Raw genomic sequence first — 18,089 nt, 5'->3', positions numbered from 1 at the left:
CCTGCGTAGGTGTTTGCTTTTATCAGCCAATCGTCGAGGTATGGAAATATCTGGTGTTTTCCCCTCCTGAAGAAAGCTGCGATTGGCGCTAGACATTTGGTAAATATCCTGGGAGATGACTTTAGGGCAAAAGGAAGGACACGAAATTGAAAATGGCCTCCAGCTATCATGAATCTGAGTTACTGTCTGTGGGCAGGGTGACTGGGAATGTGGAAATATGCGTCTTTTAGGTCTAGTGTAGACATGAAATCTCCCTGGTTCAGTCGCAGAAGGACATCCTGTAGGCTTACCATGCAGAACGACTGCTTTTTTAAGTAGGTGTCTAATTCCCTTAGGTCGAGGATCGGCCTCCAGTTTTTCCACTTCTTGCGAATGAGGAAGAACCTGGAATAAAACCCCCTTCCTCGCTGTGACAGAGGTACATTCTCTATAGCTCCTTTGAGGAGCATCTTGCTGATCTCCATCTTGAGTTGTTCTGGATACCTTGATGGAAAGTTGCGAGAAGGATTGGAGGGAGGTACTTGGATAAATTCCCTAATTGGAGGACCCACTTGTCTGATGTGATGACTTGCCATTGCTTGAGAAACAGGGATATCTTTCCACCTAGAACCAGTGGAGGAGGGTTGGATGTAGCCGGCGCCTTGGATGTATCAGGCTCTATGAGCCGAGTCTTTAGCAGGGCGAGTTGAGCGTCCCCTAGTGCCAGATCTACCATAAGCTGCTTGTGGTGGTTGCCTTTGTGGGCAGTATTGCCGAAACTGTGGGTGGAAGAAGGATAGGTTGAATATCTATACTGCTGCTGCTACCTCCTCTATATGAGGGCAGTCCACGTCCTCTAGCCCGAAAGGATGGCTTCCGAAAATGGAGAGTCCCTAGCGATCTTGCAGTATCCGTGTCGAATTTGACAGATTGTAAGGCCTCATCAACATGTTTACCAAATAATGCTTGGCCATCAAAAGGTAGGTCTAAAATCTTATTCTGTAACTCAGGCCTGAATGATGTAGCCTTTAGCCAGCCTTGCCTCCTAAGTACAGCCGCACCTGCGAGTTGGCGAAATGCAGTTGTGGCTATGTCCATTGCACAGTCTATGAGCTCAGCTGAGGTGCGCTGATCTTCTTGCAACGTCTTCCTTGCCTCTGATCTTCCATCCTCTGGCAACTGGTCAATATGCGGGATGATGTCTGCCCATAGCTGTTTGTCATACCTAGCTAACTCAGCTAGTGAGTTAGCAGCTCTTATAACTAAGCTAGCCATCGAGGAGAACCTTTTTCCAATATTATCCAGCCGTCTACCTTCTCTGTCTGGAGGTGCAGAAATAGGAACAGACGGATTCTTGGACTTTCTCTTTCCCGCCTGGTCCACCACCGAGTCTGGATGAGGGTGACCAATTAGATATGCTGGGGCATCGTCTGGTGCCCTGTACTTTTTATCTACCCGTGGTAGTACTGCTGTGACAGTAGCAGGGTTATGCATCACTTTCAGCCCTTCTTCCCATAAGTAGCTGACAACTGGAATAGAGCGCACAGATTTCTGGAACGGCTCTTTAAAATCATATAGGAAGCAATCTGTTTGCTTGGACGGCATTGGCAAGGCGAACCTTTTAGCTGCTCTCTCCAGGAGATTATGAAATCTCTCATTGTCATCTGGCGGGGATTCTACTTTTGACTGTGACGGAGAAGGAGGAGCAGGAATAATGTATTCATTCCACTCGGAATGAGAGTCAAGGAGCTCTCCTTCTTCCTGATCTCCTTCCGACGTATCAGTGTCCTGAGGTAAGGTCATATCTGGTGTAGTAACAATTGTCAATGGTAATGAGGTCGGTCTCTGACGTGGAATAGTCACCCTTGAGACTGGCGACGGCGGAGGTTGCTCCCCTTGAGGAGGAAAACACCTGCTATCATCAGCCAACATCGCCCGGAGGTCAGAGAGCAAAGAAGTTGGAATGCATGCTCCTTCCTGATATTGTTGGTCTCCTCCATAGTACTGAGGGTCATAGGTTTCCTCAAATTCGTCTTCGTCCTGATATTTGACGTTTAATTGAGAGGGGCTATGTGCTGGTCCAACTGGACCCTCATCATCTGACTCTTCATCCCCCTCTAACAAGTGAACCGGTATGAGGGGTGTCACCTTAATAGGTGAGGTGTGCTTTGGAGTAATTCTTTCTTGATTTCTAGATTGTTTTTCCCTCGTCGACGGCGCAGATATAATCTTTGTCGTTGGAGGAGTCATCGACGACGCACGCATGGAGATCTTGATCGATGACAGCCTTACCGAGGAGTCTACCGTCGACGATGGTAAAGCAGACACCTTCGTTACTGTCGTCGATGATGAAGTGTAGATCTTCAATGACGCCGTCGACGCTGCTCTGGTCGATGGTGGGCCGCTCGTCGACGATGTCGTCATCATAACTGACGTCGACGGTGGAACAGTTAAAGTCATTGTCGATGTTAAGGAAACACTCACCGACGGTCTCATTGACGCTGAGTTCGTCGTCGATGGCACATTCTTAGCTGCTGAAGTAGATGGAGGCCTTTTGAACGGCAAAGATGGTGGTACAGAGAATGATTTCTTATGCCTCTCAGAACTGCTGGCATGACCTCGCTCCCCTTTCCTGGAAGATTTATGAGGTGAAGTAGATGGGCTGCGGCCCTTCTAAGACCCTGTGGTAGTCTTTTTGTGGGCTTTTCTTGGTTGTTGTGAAGGAGATCTTGTGTCTGATCTCTGCCTTTTCGATGACTTTTTGGATGTTGAAGAGTTATCACTATCCGAATCAGAGACTGGATTATCTCTGTACTTAAGCTTCTGCAGCCAAATTAATAATCTGCCTTCACTATCCTTAAGAGTCTTAGAGGAAAAGGTACGACAAACCTTACAGTCCTTGGCTGAGTGGTCTGGATAGAGGCAGTATATGCAATCCTGATGTGGGTCTTCAGAATGTAGTCTTTTCTTAAAACAAGTTTTACATATTTCTGAATAAACCCTTCTCCTCCTTGTCAGACATGTTGAAGGTGTTAACCCCAATCAGTCAAAACAAGGTTTAGTAGAGAAAAATGACTTCAAGGCAATCCAAAGGTGTGAAGAAAGAGCAGAGCTCTGAGGAGACTCCCTAGCACGATGTGCGGTAGAAAATCTGAGGCGCTGGAGCTTCTCTCAGGAGGATTCTAGAGGTTGGTGTCATCTGATTGGTGGATGCTCAAGTTTGGTCCTTTTCTTAAAATGACTGTGATAGACTATTAAATTAAAGAGGCCTAAGGCCCTTGTGTTGATATGTTTCATCATTACTTGTGTAATTGTACCGGAGGCTCCCATTTCGACGACGGGGAATGATTCAAGCATGTGAATCTATGAAAGTTCCAATACTGGAGTAAGTTACCAAATGGCTGCCTTGAAAGCCATAATCTGCTGCAGAGTCAATGGCCAAAGGCACTCAGGGCGCATCAGTGGAAGAACTAAAATTTGTCATCAATGACAGGAAAGGCTCCTTCAAGCACCTAGTGTGAGTTTCAACCAGAAGTAGGTGCAAAGATCCTCCCCTGAACATTATATGCTATCTTTTGGGCATGTCCTTTGAGTTCTTCCTGAATTTACCCACAGGTGGCGAGTGGGGAAAAAAACTAGGAACAAACTTTCAAATGAACAGGACTAGCCTAATTTTTCTTGTTTTCAGTGCTGTAAAGATTAGCATCCACCTCACTGATGACCTTAGGATGCAACAGGGGGCGTTTGCCGTAGAATTTTGAATCTTGTTGGGTGCCAAAACAACTACCCCAATGTTGAAGTAATCTGTGACCTGCATCTCCTTGCAGCATGGATTAAACCACAGTGTCAGAAGCTTGGCTGTAAGTTTGATATATATTTTTAAAACAGCAGCAGCACAATTCTGGATCCTAGGTCACAGATAGCTGGAGTAAACCAAGAGCTCGAGTTGGATGTGGGTGGATTTGGAATGTAAGGAGGAATATCTTAAGACCAAAATGCTCCTGAGCAGGACAAACACAAGACTAGGGATGAAAGCCATTGAATCAATAAATTAGGTAGACAGGACAGCCATCCAATCAGGCGCAAAGGCCTACATTAAAATCCACTGTAAGGTAAATTTGTCTGTAGATGCGATAAAAAAAGGCTATAGGTGTTAGCCGTTTTAAACAGTTTGTAACATAAGACTCATTGCTTAAAGCCGTAGTACTACAGCAGAAGCTACCCGGGCTAAGGGGTGAATGAGAGGGATGGGAAGGAGCAAAGTAGAACAAGTTATTAAGTTGAGGTGGGCTTGGGGATAAAAGCATGCATTAGAAACTTGCTTTGTGCAGGATAACAGACTCTGATCTACAGCAATCAGCATATAAAAGAAAGGAAGGGGACTGGGCATGCAAATGTGCAGATAACAAAACAGAGTATGAGATACACCTAAATGTACAAGTTGATAACAGGAAAAGGGCTAGCCTGTTAAGGCATCAACATTTACTTTGTTCTCAAATCTGAGAGGTCACTGCCCTAGACTCCAGTACCAACCCCTTTCATAGCGACGAGCCAATATTCCTTTAAAACAGAAAATGGAGTGCTCATCATCCACAATTTACTCCTAAATAAATCAGAGAATATTTACCACCAACAAAAATAATCCTTCACATGTTGAGTTTTCTAGTCCCATTATATCAGACCTTGAATTTTACCTACCCCTCGATGTCAGGATCTTCATCCTCGTCAATGCTGGTCTCTTCTTCAGCCGGGGTTTCGTCTTCATCTTCAAAGAGCGTGAAGGTCTTATTTTCGCTGTAGTGAGGCTGAAGCAGAAAGGTACAACATAAGAAAGCGAGAGTAGGTGAGGGGGGAAAGAGAGTAAAGAAACAAGAAAATGAGATAAATGGCCCCTCAAAGAGGGGATGGGTACGGTAGAGGGAGAAAGGCTGATGGAGTGCATTTTGAACATCAATGCTTGTTTCTCCCATTCACTGACTTGGCATTTAGCATCTTTCTGGCATGACAATCCCCTTTGTTTACAACATTGTGAGGAAATGCCTCCTTGGCATGGTTACCCCCTAACTTTTTGCCTTTGCTGATGCTTAGTTATGATTGAAAGTGTGCTGGGACCCTGCTAACCAGGCCCCAGCACCAGTGTTCTTTCCCTAAACTGTACTTTGGTCTCCACAACTGGCACAACCCTGCACTCAGGTAAGTCCCTTGCAACTGGTACCCCTGGTACCAAGGGCCCTGATGCCAGGGAAGGTCTCTAAGGGCTGCAGCATGTCTTATGCCACCCTATGGACCCCTCACTCAGCACATGCACCCTGCCTCACAGCTTGGGTGTGCTGGTGGGGAGAAAATGACTAAGTCGACATGGCACTCCCCTCAGAGTGCCATGCCAACCTCACACTGCCTGTGGCATAGGTAAGTCACCCCTCTAGCAGGCCTTACAGCCCTAAGGCAGGGTGCACTATACCACAGGTGAGGGCATATGTGCATGAGCACTATGCCCCTACAATGTCTAAGCAAAGCCTTAGACATTGTAAGTGCAGGGTAGGCATAAGGGTATATGGTCTGGGAGTTTGTCAAACACGAACTCCACAGTTCCATAATGGCTGATGCCAGTGTACATTGTATTGTGAAATACACCCAGAGGGCATCTCAGAGAGGCCCCCTGAAAACATACCCGACTACCAGTGTGGGCTGACTAGTTTTTGACAGCCTGCCACACACCAGACATGTTGCTGGCCACATGGGGAGAGTGCCTTTGTCACTCTGTGGCCAGGAACAAAGCCTGTACGCCACAGGGCATCCCAGCTAGTGGAGATGCCCGCCCCTCCGGCCACTGCCCCCAGTTGTGGCTGTAAGGCTGGAGGAGATAATGAGAAAAACAAGGAGGAGTCACTGCCCAGTCAGGACAACCCCTAAGGTTCAACAAAACTGCAACTTTGCAACAAATAAGCAACTTTTAAAGACCACACGTTTCCCGCCAGAAGCGTGAGACTTTTCACTCTGCACCCGACGCCCCCGGCTCGACCTGCGGAAAACTAACTCTACAGGGAGGACTCCCCGGCGACTGCAAGCCCGTGAGTAGCCAGAGTCCAGAGGCTCCCCCTGACCGCGACTGCCTGCTTCAAGGAACCCAATGCCTGGAAAACACACTGCACCCGCAGTCCCCAGGACCTGAAGGAACCGAACTCCAGTGCAGGAGCGACCCCCAGGCGACCCTCTGCCTAGCCCAGGTGGTGGCTACCCCGAGGAGCCCCCCCTGTGCCTGCCGGCATCGCTGAAGAGACCCCCGGGTCTCCCCATTGATTCCTATTGAAAACCTAACACCTGTTCGCACTCTGCACCCGGCCGCCCCTGCGCCGCTGAGGGTGTACTTTCTGTGCCTGCTTGTATCCCCCCCGGTGCCCTACAAAACCCCCCTGGTCTGCCCTCCGAAGTCGCGGGTACTTACCTGCTGGCAGACTAGAACCGGGACACCCCTATTTCCATTGAAGCCTATGTGTTTTGGGCACCACTTTGACCTCTGCACCTGACCGGCCCTGAGCTGCTGGTGTGGTAACTTTGGGGCTGTCTTGAACCCCCAACGGTGGGCTACCTTGGACCCAACTTTGAACCCTGTAAGTGTTTTACTTACCTGTGAACCTAACAAATACTTACCTCCCCCAGGAACTGTTGATTTTTGCACTGTGTCCACTTTTAAAATAGCTTATTGCAATTTTTGCCAAAACTGTACATGCTATTGTGATAATTCAAAGTTCCTAGAATACCTGAGTGAAATACCTTTCATTTAAAGTATTGTTTGTAAATCTTGAACCTGTGGTTCTTAAAATAAACTAAGAAAATATATTTTTCTATATAAAAACCTATTGGCCTGGAATTGTCTTTGAGTGTGTGTTCCTCATTTATTGCCTGTGTGTGTACAACAAATGCTTAACAGTACCACCTGATAAGCCTAACTGCTCGACCACACTACCACAATTAGAGCATTAATATTATCTATTATTGCCTCTGTCAAGCCACTTGGGGAACCTCTGGACTCTGTGCACACTATTGCACTTTGAGATAATATATACAGAGCCAGCTTTCTACAGGGTGCGTAAAAAGTAGGCAGGGTGATGGACTGGCCTACATGAAAAGGCATAACAACCTTGGGAATGAAGGAAGCCTTAGTGTGCAACACCACTTTGTCAGGGGGCACAGACAAGAATGGAGGCTTGGAAGCAAGAGCTTGAAGCTCAGTCACCCCGCGAGCAGAAGTGATGGTAACAAGAAAGACAGTCTTGAAAGTGAGGAGCCGTAAAGGCCAATTGTGCATCAGCTCAAAGGGAGTACACATTAAGTACGTAAGGACACGATTGAGGTCCCACTGAGGCCTGATAAATGGAGTGAGAGGAAATAAATGGGAGAGACCTTCCAGGACTCTACTCACAATAAGAGATTTAAAGAGTGAGGGCTGATCAGGTAGCCTAAGAAAGGCTGAAATGGCAGATAAGGAAAATGTCACTTACCCAGTGTACATCTGTTTGTGGCATTAGTCGCTGCAGATTCACATGCTGTGCATAGTCCGCCGTTGGGTCGGAGTGTTACAAGTTGTTTTTCTTCGAAGAAGTCTTTTCGAGTCACAAGACCGAAGGACTCCTCCCACTTCGGTTCCATTGCGCATGGGCGTCGACTCCATCTTAGATTGTTTTCCCTGCAGAGGGTGAGGTAGGAGTTGTGTATGCTAATAATAGTGCCCATGCAATGGAATAAATATGTATGTACAAAATGAAGGTTTAATGTAATATATTTACAAATGTACAAATGTTCAAGATCTACTTCTAAACGGCTACAGGCTCCCGGGGAGGAGGGTGGGCGCATGTGAATCTGCAGCGACTAATGCCACGAACAGATGTACACTGGGTAAGTGACATTTTCCGTTCAGTGGCATGTGTAGCTGCAGATACACATGCTGTGCATAGACTAGTAAGCAGTTATCTCCCCAAAAGCGGTGGTTCAGCCTGTAGGAGTGGAAGTAGTTTGAAATAAAGTTCTTAGTACGGCTTGACCTACTGTGGCCTGTTGTGCAGATAACACATCTACACAGTAGTGTTTAGTAAATGTATGAGGCGTAGACCATGTTGCTGCCTTACATATTTCGGTCATTGGAATATTTCCTAGAAAGGCCATGGTAGCACCTTTCTTTCTGGTTGAGTGTGCCTTTGGTGTAATAGGCAGTTCTCTCTTTGCTTTAAGATAGCAGGTTTGGATGCACTTTACTATCCATCTGGCGATACCTTGTTTTGAAATTGGATTTCCTGTATGAGGTTTTTGGAAGGCAATAAATAGTTGTTTTGTCTTCCTAATTTCTTTTGTCCTGTCAATGTAGTACATTAGCGCTCTCTTGATGTCTAATGTATGTAGTGCTCTTTCAGCTATTGAATCTGGCTGTGGGAAGAACACTGGTAATTCCACTGTTTGGTTTAAGTGGAACGGTGAGATAACCTTTGGTAAGAATTTTGGATTTGTTCTTAGAACGACCTTATTTTTGTGTATTTGAATAAATGGTTCTTGTATGGTAAACGCCTGTATTTCACTTACTCTTCTTAGAGATGTGATGGCAATGAGAAATGCAACTTTCCACGTTAAGTATTGCATTTCACAAGAATGCATGGGTTCGAAAGGTGGACCCATGAGCCTTGTCAAGACAATGTTGAGGTTCCATGAAGGAACAGGTGGTGTCCTTGGTGGTATAATTCTCTTTAGGCCCTCCATAAACGCTTTAATGACAGGTATTCTAAATAGGGAAGTTGAATGAGTAATCTGCAGGTAAGCAGATATTGCTGTGAGATGTATTTTTATGGAAGAGAAAGCTAGATTTGATTTTTGTAAATGTAGTAAATATCCTACGACATCTTTTGGAGATGCATGCAATGGTTGGACTTGATTATTATGGCGGTAACAAACAAATCTTTTCCATTTACTTGCATAGCAGTGTCTAGTGGATGGTGTTCTAGCTTGTTTTATGACCTCCATACACTCTTGTGTGAGGTTCAAGTGTCCAAATTCTAGGATTTCAGGAGCCAAATTGCTAGATTCAGCGATGCTGGGTTTGGATGCCTGATCTGTTGTTTGTGTTGTGTTAACAGATCTGGCCTGTTGGGTAGTTTGACATGAGGTACTACTGACAGGTCTAGTAGTGTGGTATACCAAGGTTGTCTTGCCCATGTTGGTGCTATTAGTATGAGTTTGAGTTTGTTTTGACTCAATCTGTTTACTAGATATGGAAGGAGAGGGAGAGGGGGAAAAGCGTACGCAAATATCCCTGACCAATTCATCCATAGAGCATTGCCTTGAGATTGCCGGTGTGGGTACCTGGATGCGAAGTTTTTGCATTTTGCGTTTTCTTTTGTTGCAAATAGATCTATTTGAGGTGTTCCCCAAATTTGGAAGTAAGTGTTCAGGATTTGGGGGTGAATTTCCCATTCGTGGAACTGTTGGTGATCCCGAGAGAGATTGTCTGCTAGCTGGTTCTGGATCCCTGGAATAAACTGTGCTATTAGGCGAATGTGGTTGTGAATTGCCCAATGCCATATTTTTTGTGTTAGGAGACACAACTGTGTCGAGTGTGTTCCCCCCTGTTTGTTTAAATAATACATTGTCGTCATGTTGTCTGTTTTGACAAGAATGTATTTCTGGGTTATCATTGGTTGGAATGCTTTCAACGCTAGAAATACTGCTAACAATTCTAGGTGATTTATATGAAACTTTCTTTGATGTACGTCCCATTGTCCTTGGATGCTGTGTTGATTGAGGTGTGCTCCCCACCCTGTCATGGAAGCATCTGTTGTTATCACGTATTGTGGCACTGGGTCTTGGAAAGGCCGCCCTTTGTTTAAATTTGTACTGTTCCACTATAGAAGCGAGATGTATGTTTTTGGCGGTCTATCAACACCAGATCTAGAAGTTAACCCTGTGCATGTGGCCATTGTGATGCTAGGCACTGTTGTAAGGGCCGCATGTGCAATCTTGCGTTTGGGACAATGGCTATGCATGAGGACATCATGCCTAGGAGTTTTAATACCATCTTTGCATGTATCTTTTGTGTTGGATACATAGCTTGTATCACCTTGTGAAAATTTTGAACCCTTTGTGGACTTGGAGTGGCTATCCCTTTTGTTGTGTTGATTGTCACTCCTAAGTATTGCTGTGTTTGACACGGCAAAAGGTGTGACTTTGCATAGTTGATGGAGAAACCCAGTTTGTAAACGGTTTGTATAACATAATCTGTGTGGTGTGAACACTTTGTTAGCGAGTTGGTTTTGATTAACCAATCGTCTAGGTACGGGAACACGTGTATTTGCTGCCTCCTGATATGTGCAGCTACTACTGCTAGACATTTTGTAAAGACTCTTGGTGCTGTTGTTATTCCGAATGGCAACACTTTGAATGGGTAATGTATTCCTTTGAATACGAACCTTAGGTATTTCCTGTGCGAGGGATGTATCGGTATATGGAAATACGCGTCTTTTAGATCTTACGTTGTCATGTAGTCTTGCTGTTTCAGTAGTGGTATTACGTCTTGTAACGTGACCATGTGAAAGTGGTCTGATTTGATGTAGGTGTTTAGTGTTCTGAGATCTAATATTGGTCTCAGACTTTTGTCCTTTTTCGGTATTAGAAAGTACAGTGAGTAAACTCCTGTGTTCTTTTGTGTTTTTGGTACTAATTCTATTGCGTCTTTTTGCAGTAATGCTTGAACTTCTAGTCCTAGAAGGTCTATATGCTGTTTTGACATATTGTGTGTTTTCGGTGGGACGTTTGGAGGAAGTTGGAGAAATTCTATGCAATAACCATGTTGGATAATTGCTAAGACCCAAGTGTCTGTTGTTATTTCCTCCCATGATTTGTGGAACTGGCTTAGTCTTCCCCCCACTGGTGTTGTGTGAAGGGGTTGTGTGACCTGTGAGTCACTGTTTATTTTGAGGGGTTTTGGGACCCTGAAACTTTCCCCGGTTTCTTGGGAATTGGCCCCCTCTGTATTGGCCTCGAAAGCCACCCCTTTGATATTGTCCCTGGTAGGTAGGTGGTCTTGTTTGTGAGGTGCTGGCTTCTGTGGCTTGACCTCGAAACCCTCCTCTGAAAGTTGTTTTGCGAAATGTGCCAAATGTGCCTCTGCCCTGCGGGGAATAGAGTGCGCCCATGGCTTTGGCTGTGTCAGTGTCCTTCTTTAATTTTTCAATTGCAGTGTCCACTTCTGGGCCAAACAATTGCTGTTCATTGAACGGCATATTGAGCACTGCCTGTTGTATCTCAGGTTTGAAGCCAGATGTGCGCAGCCATGCGTGCCTCCTTATTGTCACAGCAGTATTTATTGTTCTTGCAGCTGTATCTGCTGCATCCATAGAAGAACGTATTTGGTTGTTGGAGATATTTTGCCCCTCTTCAACCACTTGTTTCGCTCGTTTCTGGAATTCTTTGGGGAGGTGCTCGATGAGATGTTGCATCTCGTCCCAATGGGCCCTGTCGTATCGCGCTAGGAGTGCTTGCGAGTTGGCGATGCGCCACTGATTTGCAGCTTGTGCTGCAACCCTTTTCCCAGCTGCATCAAACTTGCGGCTCTCCTTGTCCGGAGGTGGTGCGTCGCCTGATGTCTGCGAGTTGGCTCTTTTACGAGCTGCTCCTACGACTACTGAATCTGGTGTCAGTTGTGATGTAATAAAAGCAGGGTCTGTGGGCGGTGCCTTGTATTTTTTCTCCACCCTTGGAGTTATTGCTCTGCTTTTAACAGGCTCCTTGAAAATCTGTTTAGCGTGCCTTAGCATTCCCGGGAGCATGGGAAGGCTTTGATAATGGCTGTGGGTGGAGGACAGGGTGTTAAAGAGGAAGTCATCCTCAATAGGCTCCGAATGTAGAGATACATTATGAAATTCGGCTGCCCTAGCTACCACCTGTGCATATGCTGTACTGTCCTCAGGTGATGAGGGTTTAGTTGGGTACGACTCTGGACTATTGTCCGATACTGGAGCATCATAGAGGTCCCATGCTGCCTGATCATCCTGGCTCATGGTGGTATGAGCTTGTGATTGTGGTGGAGTCTGTGCCGGTGATACATGAGTTGACTGTGGTGGAGAGGGTGGTGGAGTTACCCTCTTTACCACCTTTGCTTGTGGTGGCTTGTCTTGTTGCTGGAAGTCAAGTTTCCTTTTCCTTCTGATTGGGGGAAGAGTGCTGATTTTCCCTGTACCCCTTTGGATAAAGATCCGCTTTTGCGTGTGATCTACCTCTGTAGTTTGTAATTCCTCCTCAAATCTGTGTCTTTTTAGTTGGGAGGACAATGATTGTTCCTCTGAGTAGGAACTGGTTTTTGGTTCGGTTGCCGGGTGTTTTGGCACCGAAACCGTGTCTTTAGTTGTTTTCGGCTCCAACGAGATCTTTCTCTTTTTCGGTGTCTTGGCCTCTCGGTGCCGACCATCTTCGGTGCCGCTATCTCCGTGCCGAGCAGCTTCGGTGCCGCTGTCTCGGTGTCGAGTAGCTTCGGTGCCGCTGTCTCGGTGTCGAGCCTTTTCTGCACCACTCTCTCGGTCCGAGAGTGTTGCGTGCCTGTGTCTCGACCTGAGTCGGACGACTTCGGCACCAGCTCGCCCTTTTTCGGTGCCGATGGACGGTCACCTACTTTATGGGTTATGCCATGGCCTGTTGGCAGTGGCGTCCCCTGGGCTTTGTCTGTTTTCTCGTATGATCTTTCTTTCGACGTCTTACTCACGGTTGGTTGCTCGTCGACGTCTAATTCTTCAGAATCCAAATCGCGGATGGAGAAAGTTTCTTCTTCTGCCTCCTCCTCGAACCCTTGTTGTCCTGTCGGCGTGGAAGCCATCTGCAACCTCCTGGCTCTTCAGTCCCTGAGCGTTTTTCTCGACCGAAACGCGCGACAGGCCTCACACAACTCTTCCTTGTGCTCGGGGGACAGGCACAAGTTACAGACCAAATGTTGGTCTGTATAAGGATATTTACTGTGGCATTTAGGACAGAATCGGAACGGGGTCCGTTCCATCAGTGTCGATGTTGGACGCGGTCGGGCCGACCAGGCCCCGACGGGGGATCGAAAATACCCCGAAGGGTTACCGGAGCTCTTTAAGGCTCGGTGTCGATTTGCCCTAACTATCCCGATACCGAACGAAACAATACCAACGAATTTTCCGTTGATTCTGACTAACTTTCCGACCCGAAACACGGAGCGAAAAGGAACACGTCCGAACCCGATGGCGGAAAAAAAACAATCTAAGATGGAGTCGACGCCCATGCGCAATGGAACCGAAGTGGGAGGAGTCCCTCGGTCTCGTGACTCGAAAAGACTTCTTCGAAGAAAAACAACTTGTAACACTCCGACCCAACACCAGACGGCGGACTATGCACAGCATGTGTATCTGCAGCTACACATGCCACCGAACATACCCTTTAAGGGTGCCCAAAGCAGAGCCCTGCTGGGCTAAAGAAAGAATGAACAAAAGAACCTCAGACAGCGGAGCAGAGAGGGGATCAAAAGATTTGTTACTTCACCATGCCACAAATTTATGCCGACAAGCGTATAGGACGGCTGGCTGCCAAGATAACATCGCAGACTTCGGGTGGAAGATCGAAAGTCATCAACTGCTGCTACTCAATCTCCACACATGAAGGTAGAGATTGGACAGGGTCGGTGGAGAACCGTCCCCTTTTGCTGCGACAGAAGATCTGCCCAAAGAGGCAGTCTGAGTAGAGGATCGGTGGCCATGCTCAATAGCCCAGGATAACATACTCTCCGTGTCCAGTCCGGAGCCACCAAGATGACTTAGGGCCGGTCGTTCCTGATCTTCTTGAGAACTCTGGGCAGAAGTAGTATAGGTGGAAAGGTGTAAAGGAGGCCAGAGTTCCACTTGAGATGAAGATGACATTAGTGATCGGCTGTGCATCGAAGACTGAGTTCGTCCGCTCTGGCGTTGAGAACCCGCCAGGTGTTAAACCACAAGGGTAATGCCCTGATGTTCCAGCCATGTCCAGAGGAGTAGTGCCTCCTGACAAGGAGTCCAGGACCCTACCCCGCCCTGTTTGTTGCAGTTCCACATGGGGGAAGTATTGTCCGTGAACACCTGCACTACTTTCCCTTTGAAAGAGGGAAGAAATACTTTCAACGCAAGCCTGATCGCCCGTAGCTCCAGAAGATTGCTATGGAGCCCAGACTCCACCGGAGACCAGAGGCCTCTGATCTCCACCTCTCCCATGTGACCGCCCTAACCCAGAAGTGATGCATCTGTCACAGATCTGGCTGGGGAAGGGAGAGGGATCTGCCATGGACCCAATGCGGATTCGAAGCCCACCACTGCAGGCCTTTTGCAGTCCCTTCCACGATCTGGCCGTCAATTCCCCTGATGCTGCGCCCATTTAAACTTGAAGTCCCACTGCAGAGCCCACATATGCCATCTGGCATGTGTCACTACCAGGATGCAAGAGGCATGAGGCCCAGCAGCTTCAGAGTCAGTCTCACTGAAACCCAAGACAGAGGCAGAAAGATCGGAATCATAGCCTGAATATCTTGGACTCGCTTTTCGGGAGGATAAGCCTGAAAATGCACTGTGTCCAGAACAGCTCAGATGAAAGGGAGCTTCTGAAAGGGAGTCAGGTGTGACTTTGGCACGTTGATAGTGAACCCCAGCGTGTGCAGGAGGCTCGCCGTAGTCTGAAGGTGGGAGACGACTTTCTGGGGCGAGTCTGCCTTCAACAGCCAGTCGTCGGGGTAGGGGAATACTGAGACCCATAACCTGTGCAGATGAGCTGCAACCACCGCCATCCTTTTATGAATACCTGAGGGGCGCTGGTAAGGCCGAAGGGGAGCACGGTAAACTGATAGTGCTCGTGACCTACCACGAATCGCGGGTAACGACTGTGGGATGGCAGGATGGGAATGTAAGTGTCCTGCAAGTCCAACGCTACCATCCAGTCTCCTGGGTCTAAGGTAGACAGGACCTGAGCCAGGGTAAGCATTTTGAATTTCTCTTTCTTGAGGAAGTAGTTGAGGTCCTGAAAGTCTAGGAAAGGACGTAAGCCCTTGTGTCATTTTTTAACACCAGAAAGTAGCGGGGATAACAACCCCGACCTACTTCTGAGACAGGGACCTTTTCTATGGCTCCCTTGGCCAAGAGAGCTGCAACTTCCTGGTAGAGAAGTGCCAAATGATCCTCTGGTAGTTGACCGATTGATGGAGGCATGGCTGGTGGGGCAGATTCAAAGGAGAGGGAATAGCCCTTTTGAACTATCTGCAAAACCCACCTGTCCACAGTGATGGATTCCCAGTGGGGCAGGTGATGGCGAATCTGGCCGCCAACTGGATCAGAGTGAGGGAATGGACAGGAGGGTTTGGAGGCTGCAGCTGGGGCAGGGGTAGACTGGGAAAACCTCAGGCTCCCTGTCCCACGCCCACAGGGGATTCCGTGTCCCCGGCCACGCAGCGGCTTAACAGCATGGGTGGCATGGTGGCTGGGCAGAGAGCGTGACAGGGAGCCCCTTCTGTGGCGGCGAAAGGTGGACTGCTGAGGGTGAGGGGCAGCGGAAAGGCCACGGGACCGAGCTGTAGCCCGGGAGTCCTTGAAACTCTTTAAGGCCAAGTCCGCTTTGTCTCCAACAAGACCGGAGCCATCGAAGGGCATGTCCATTAGATACTGTTGGACACCCCCCGAAAAAACAGAAGTACACAACCAGGCATGGCGTCTCAAATCCACCATCGTAGCAAACAATCTACCCAGAGAGTTGGTCGTGTCCAGCCCACATCGGGTCGTGAACTTCGCTGCATCTCTCCCATTGATGACAGCTTGGGAGATGATAGCACGGGCCACCTCTGGTATCTGTGGCAGGACTTGCACGACCGTATTCCACAGAGATTGGGTATAGCAGTCCAAAAGACATGCGGTGTTCACGGACTGCAGTGCGAGACTGGAGGAAGAAAACATCTTCTTCCCAAATTGTTCCAGCCTTTTTGATTCCCTATCTGGAATGTGCCCGAAGAAGAGAAAGCCTGGATAGCAAGACACTCAGGCGTTGGGTGTTGGGACACAAATTTAGGGTTGTTCAGGGTGGGGCGATGGTGGCATGCGATAGCCCTTTTCACAGGAGCTCCTGTGTTGGGTTTGGACCAAGTACCCAAAAGGAGATTGGTGAGGGCTTCACTGAATGGTAAAAGGGGCTTGGATGTGGAAGCCCAGGGCTGAAGCAGCTCCATCAAGATTGGACCTGACCTCTACAGTAGGTAGCTCAAGGCCAAGGACCCCAGGTGCACTACTGACCACCATAGCATAAGTCGCACTCTCCACCGTAGCCACGGTAGGAGGAGGCAGCATGCCAGCGTCTGGAGAAGTGTCCAGTCCACTGGCCTCGCCCAATTCTTGTGCCCAGTCCAAAGATGGTTCATCCTGGTATTCATAAGGGTCCAGCGACCCATCCAATCCTACCCTGAATTTGTACCCATAAGGAAAAGGGTGCAAATCTGACCTGGGATGAGTAGGCCCCATCGCAGACAGAGGTGGTGTCAGCCGACGCAGTTACGACTCCGAGTCGTCGGGGATAAGGATCGGGTCAACGTTGATAGTGGGCACCACAGACGTCTGGAGCGTCGACAATCAAACCGGCGCTGGGGAAGGTCTCAGTGGTACGACCGGTGTCGGTGCAGATCTGTGCGCAGATCAGGAAGGCACTTTGTTGGCCGGACCCAAAACCGCTGGTGCGGAACCCGAAGGCCCCTCGCCCGAACCCCTTCAGCCCGATGGCGCCATATGGGGGTCAGTCCGCCCAAAAATGAGGCGCATGGCCTCATAAAACTCCTTAAAATGGGCAGGGATCGCTCCGGCTCCCAGTAATTCAGGGAAGTGCAGAGCAGACCCAGAAGCAGGCTCCGAGGATGGAGGCCTCGAGCATTGACGCTCCTCCTGCGTCGCATCAGACGAGCGACGGGTGAAGTTGAAGGGCAACGGGACCGCTTCAACGACTTCTTACCTGTGCCCGAAGACTTGGAGGAAGAAGAATGGTTTTGGCTCCGCGAACAGTCTCAAGACCTTCCTTTTAAGTGAGACCGGGACATGCGCAGAGTCGAGCGCCCGGCCACCATGAGCTTGAGAGACGGCTCCCTCAAGGCCATCGGGAGCATGGCCCGGAAGTCAGAGCACGACTTCGGGTCGCGGTCACGCTCCAAGCAGCACAAACAGACCCGATGCGGATCCTTGACCGACATCATGCGGTGACAGTCCTCTCACTGCTTGAAACCGGTCTTCGGGGACACCTTGACGCACCAAAAACTCACCAAGAAACTCAATAAAACGGTTGAACTCAGTAAAAAAAAAAAAAAAAGAGACCAGGGTAGCTCTCTCCTGATCAGAGCGGAAAGAAAAGAAGAAACTGACGTCACTGCGCTGAGGAGGCGCCTATGTACTACTCCCGACTTCATCATGGCAACTACGACTCCAATGACGTCCACGGAGTCGACCGACGCCACATTACTGACGCGCAAGGGTATTGCTGAAAGAAAAAAATCTCCGGATCCAGCCTAATGCCTGGGGAAAATTCTAAGGTAAGGAATCTGCAACTAAAAGTCTATCAGAGAAGGCATGCAGTGTTCACAGAACGCAATACAGGCTGGCAGAAGAAAACATTTTCTTTCCCAAGGTATCCAACCATTTGGATTCACTATCCGGTGGGGTGGTAGGGAATGCACCAGGATTTACATGGGAAGTGGAGGCTCGGATGACCAAGCTCTCCAGGGTGGGATATTGAGGGAGAAAAGAGGGGCCCCCTGGGACGGGGTGATGGCGATGAGCAACTGTACTTTCCACAGGAGACCTGTGCAGGGCTTGGCCCAGGGCCCGATCAGGACAGTAGTAAGTGCTTCATTAAATGAGAGAAGCATTCCTGAAGGGGTGACTCCCAGCTGAAGCACCTCCATCAGGACATTAATCTGGACAGCCACAGAGGGCAACTGAAGGTCAAGGACCTTAGCTGCACTTCTCAATATCATAGCAAATGTGGTACCCGCTTCTGTAGCCACGGTAGTAGCAGAGTCCAAGCCAGTATCTGGGGAAATGTCCAGTCCACTAGCATTCGCCAATTCCACACAC

At 48.4% G+C, this 18,089-nt stretch overlaps 1 protein-coding gene across 1 annotated transcript in view; it reads right to left on the bottom strand.

Annotated features, from left to right (window-relative positions):
- The window catches only part of IPO4 (importin 4), a 1,872,953-nt gene that overhangs the window by 1,025,388 nt on the left and 829,476 nt on the right, over positions 1-18,089 (bottom strand). Inside the window, exon 19 of the mRNA XM_069238173.1 lies at positions 4,678-4,784. Coding sequence (XP_069094274.1) covers positions 4,678-4,784 — 107 coding nt within the window. The remainder of the gene's footprint in view (positions 1-4,677; positions 4,785-18,089) is intronic.

The sequence above is a fragment of the Pleurodeles waltl genome, chromosome 6 (assembly GCF_031143425.1).
Source record: "Pleurodeles waltl isolate 20211129_DDA chromosome 6, aPleWal1.hap1.20221129, whole genome shotgun sequence".
Lineage (NCBI taxonomy): Eukaryota > Metazoa > Chordata > Amphibia > Caudata > Salamandridae > Pleurodeles > Pleurodeles waltl.
The sequence above is the reverse complement of the archived record's forward strand: the minus strand, read 5'-3'. Positions and strand labels throughout refer to the sequence as shown.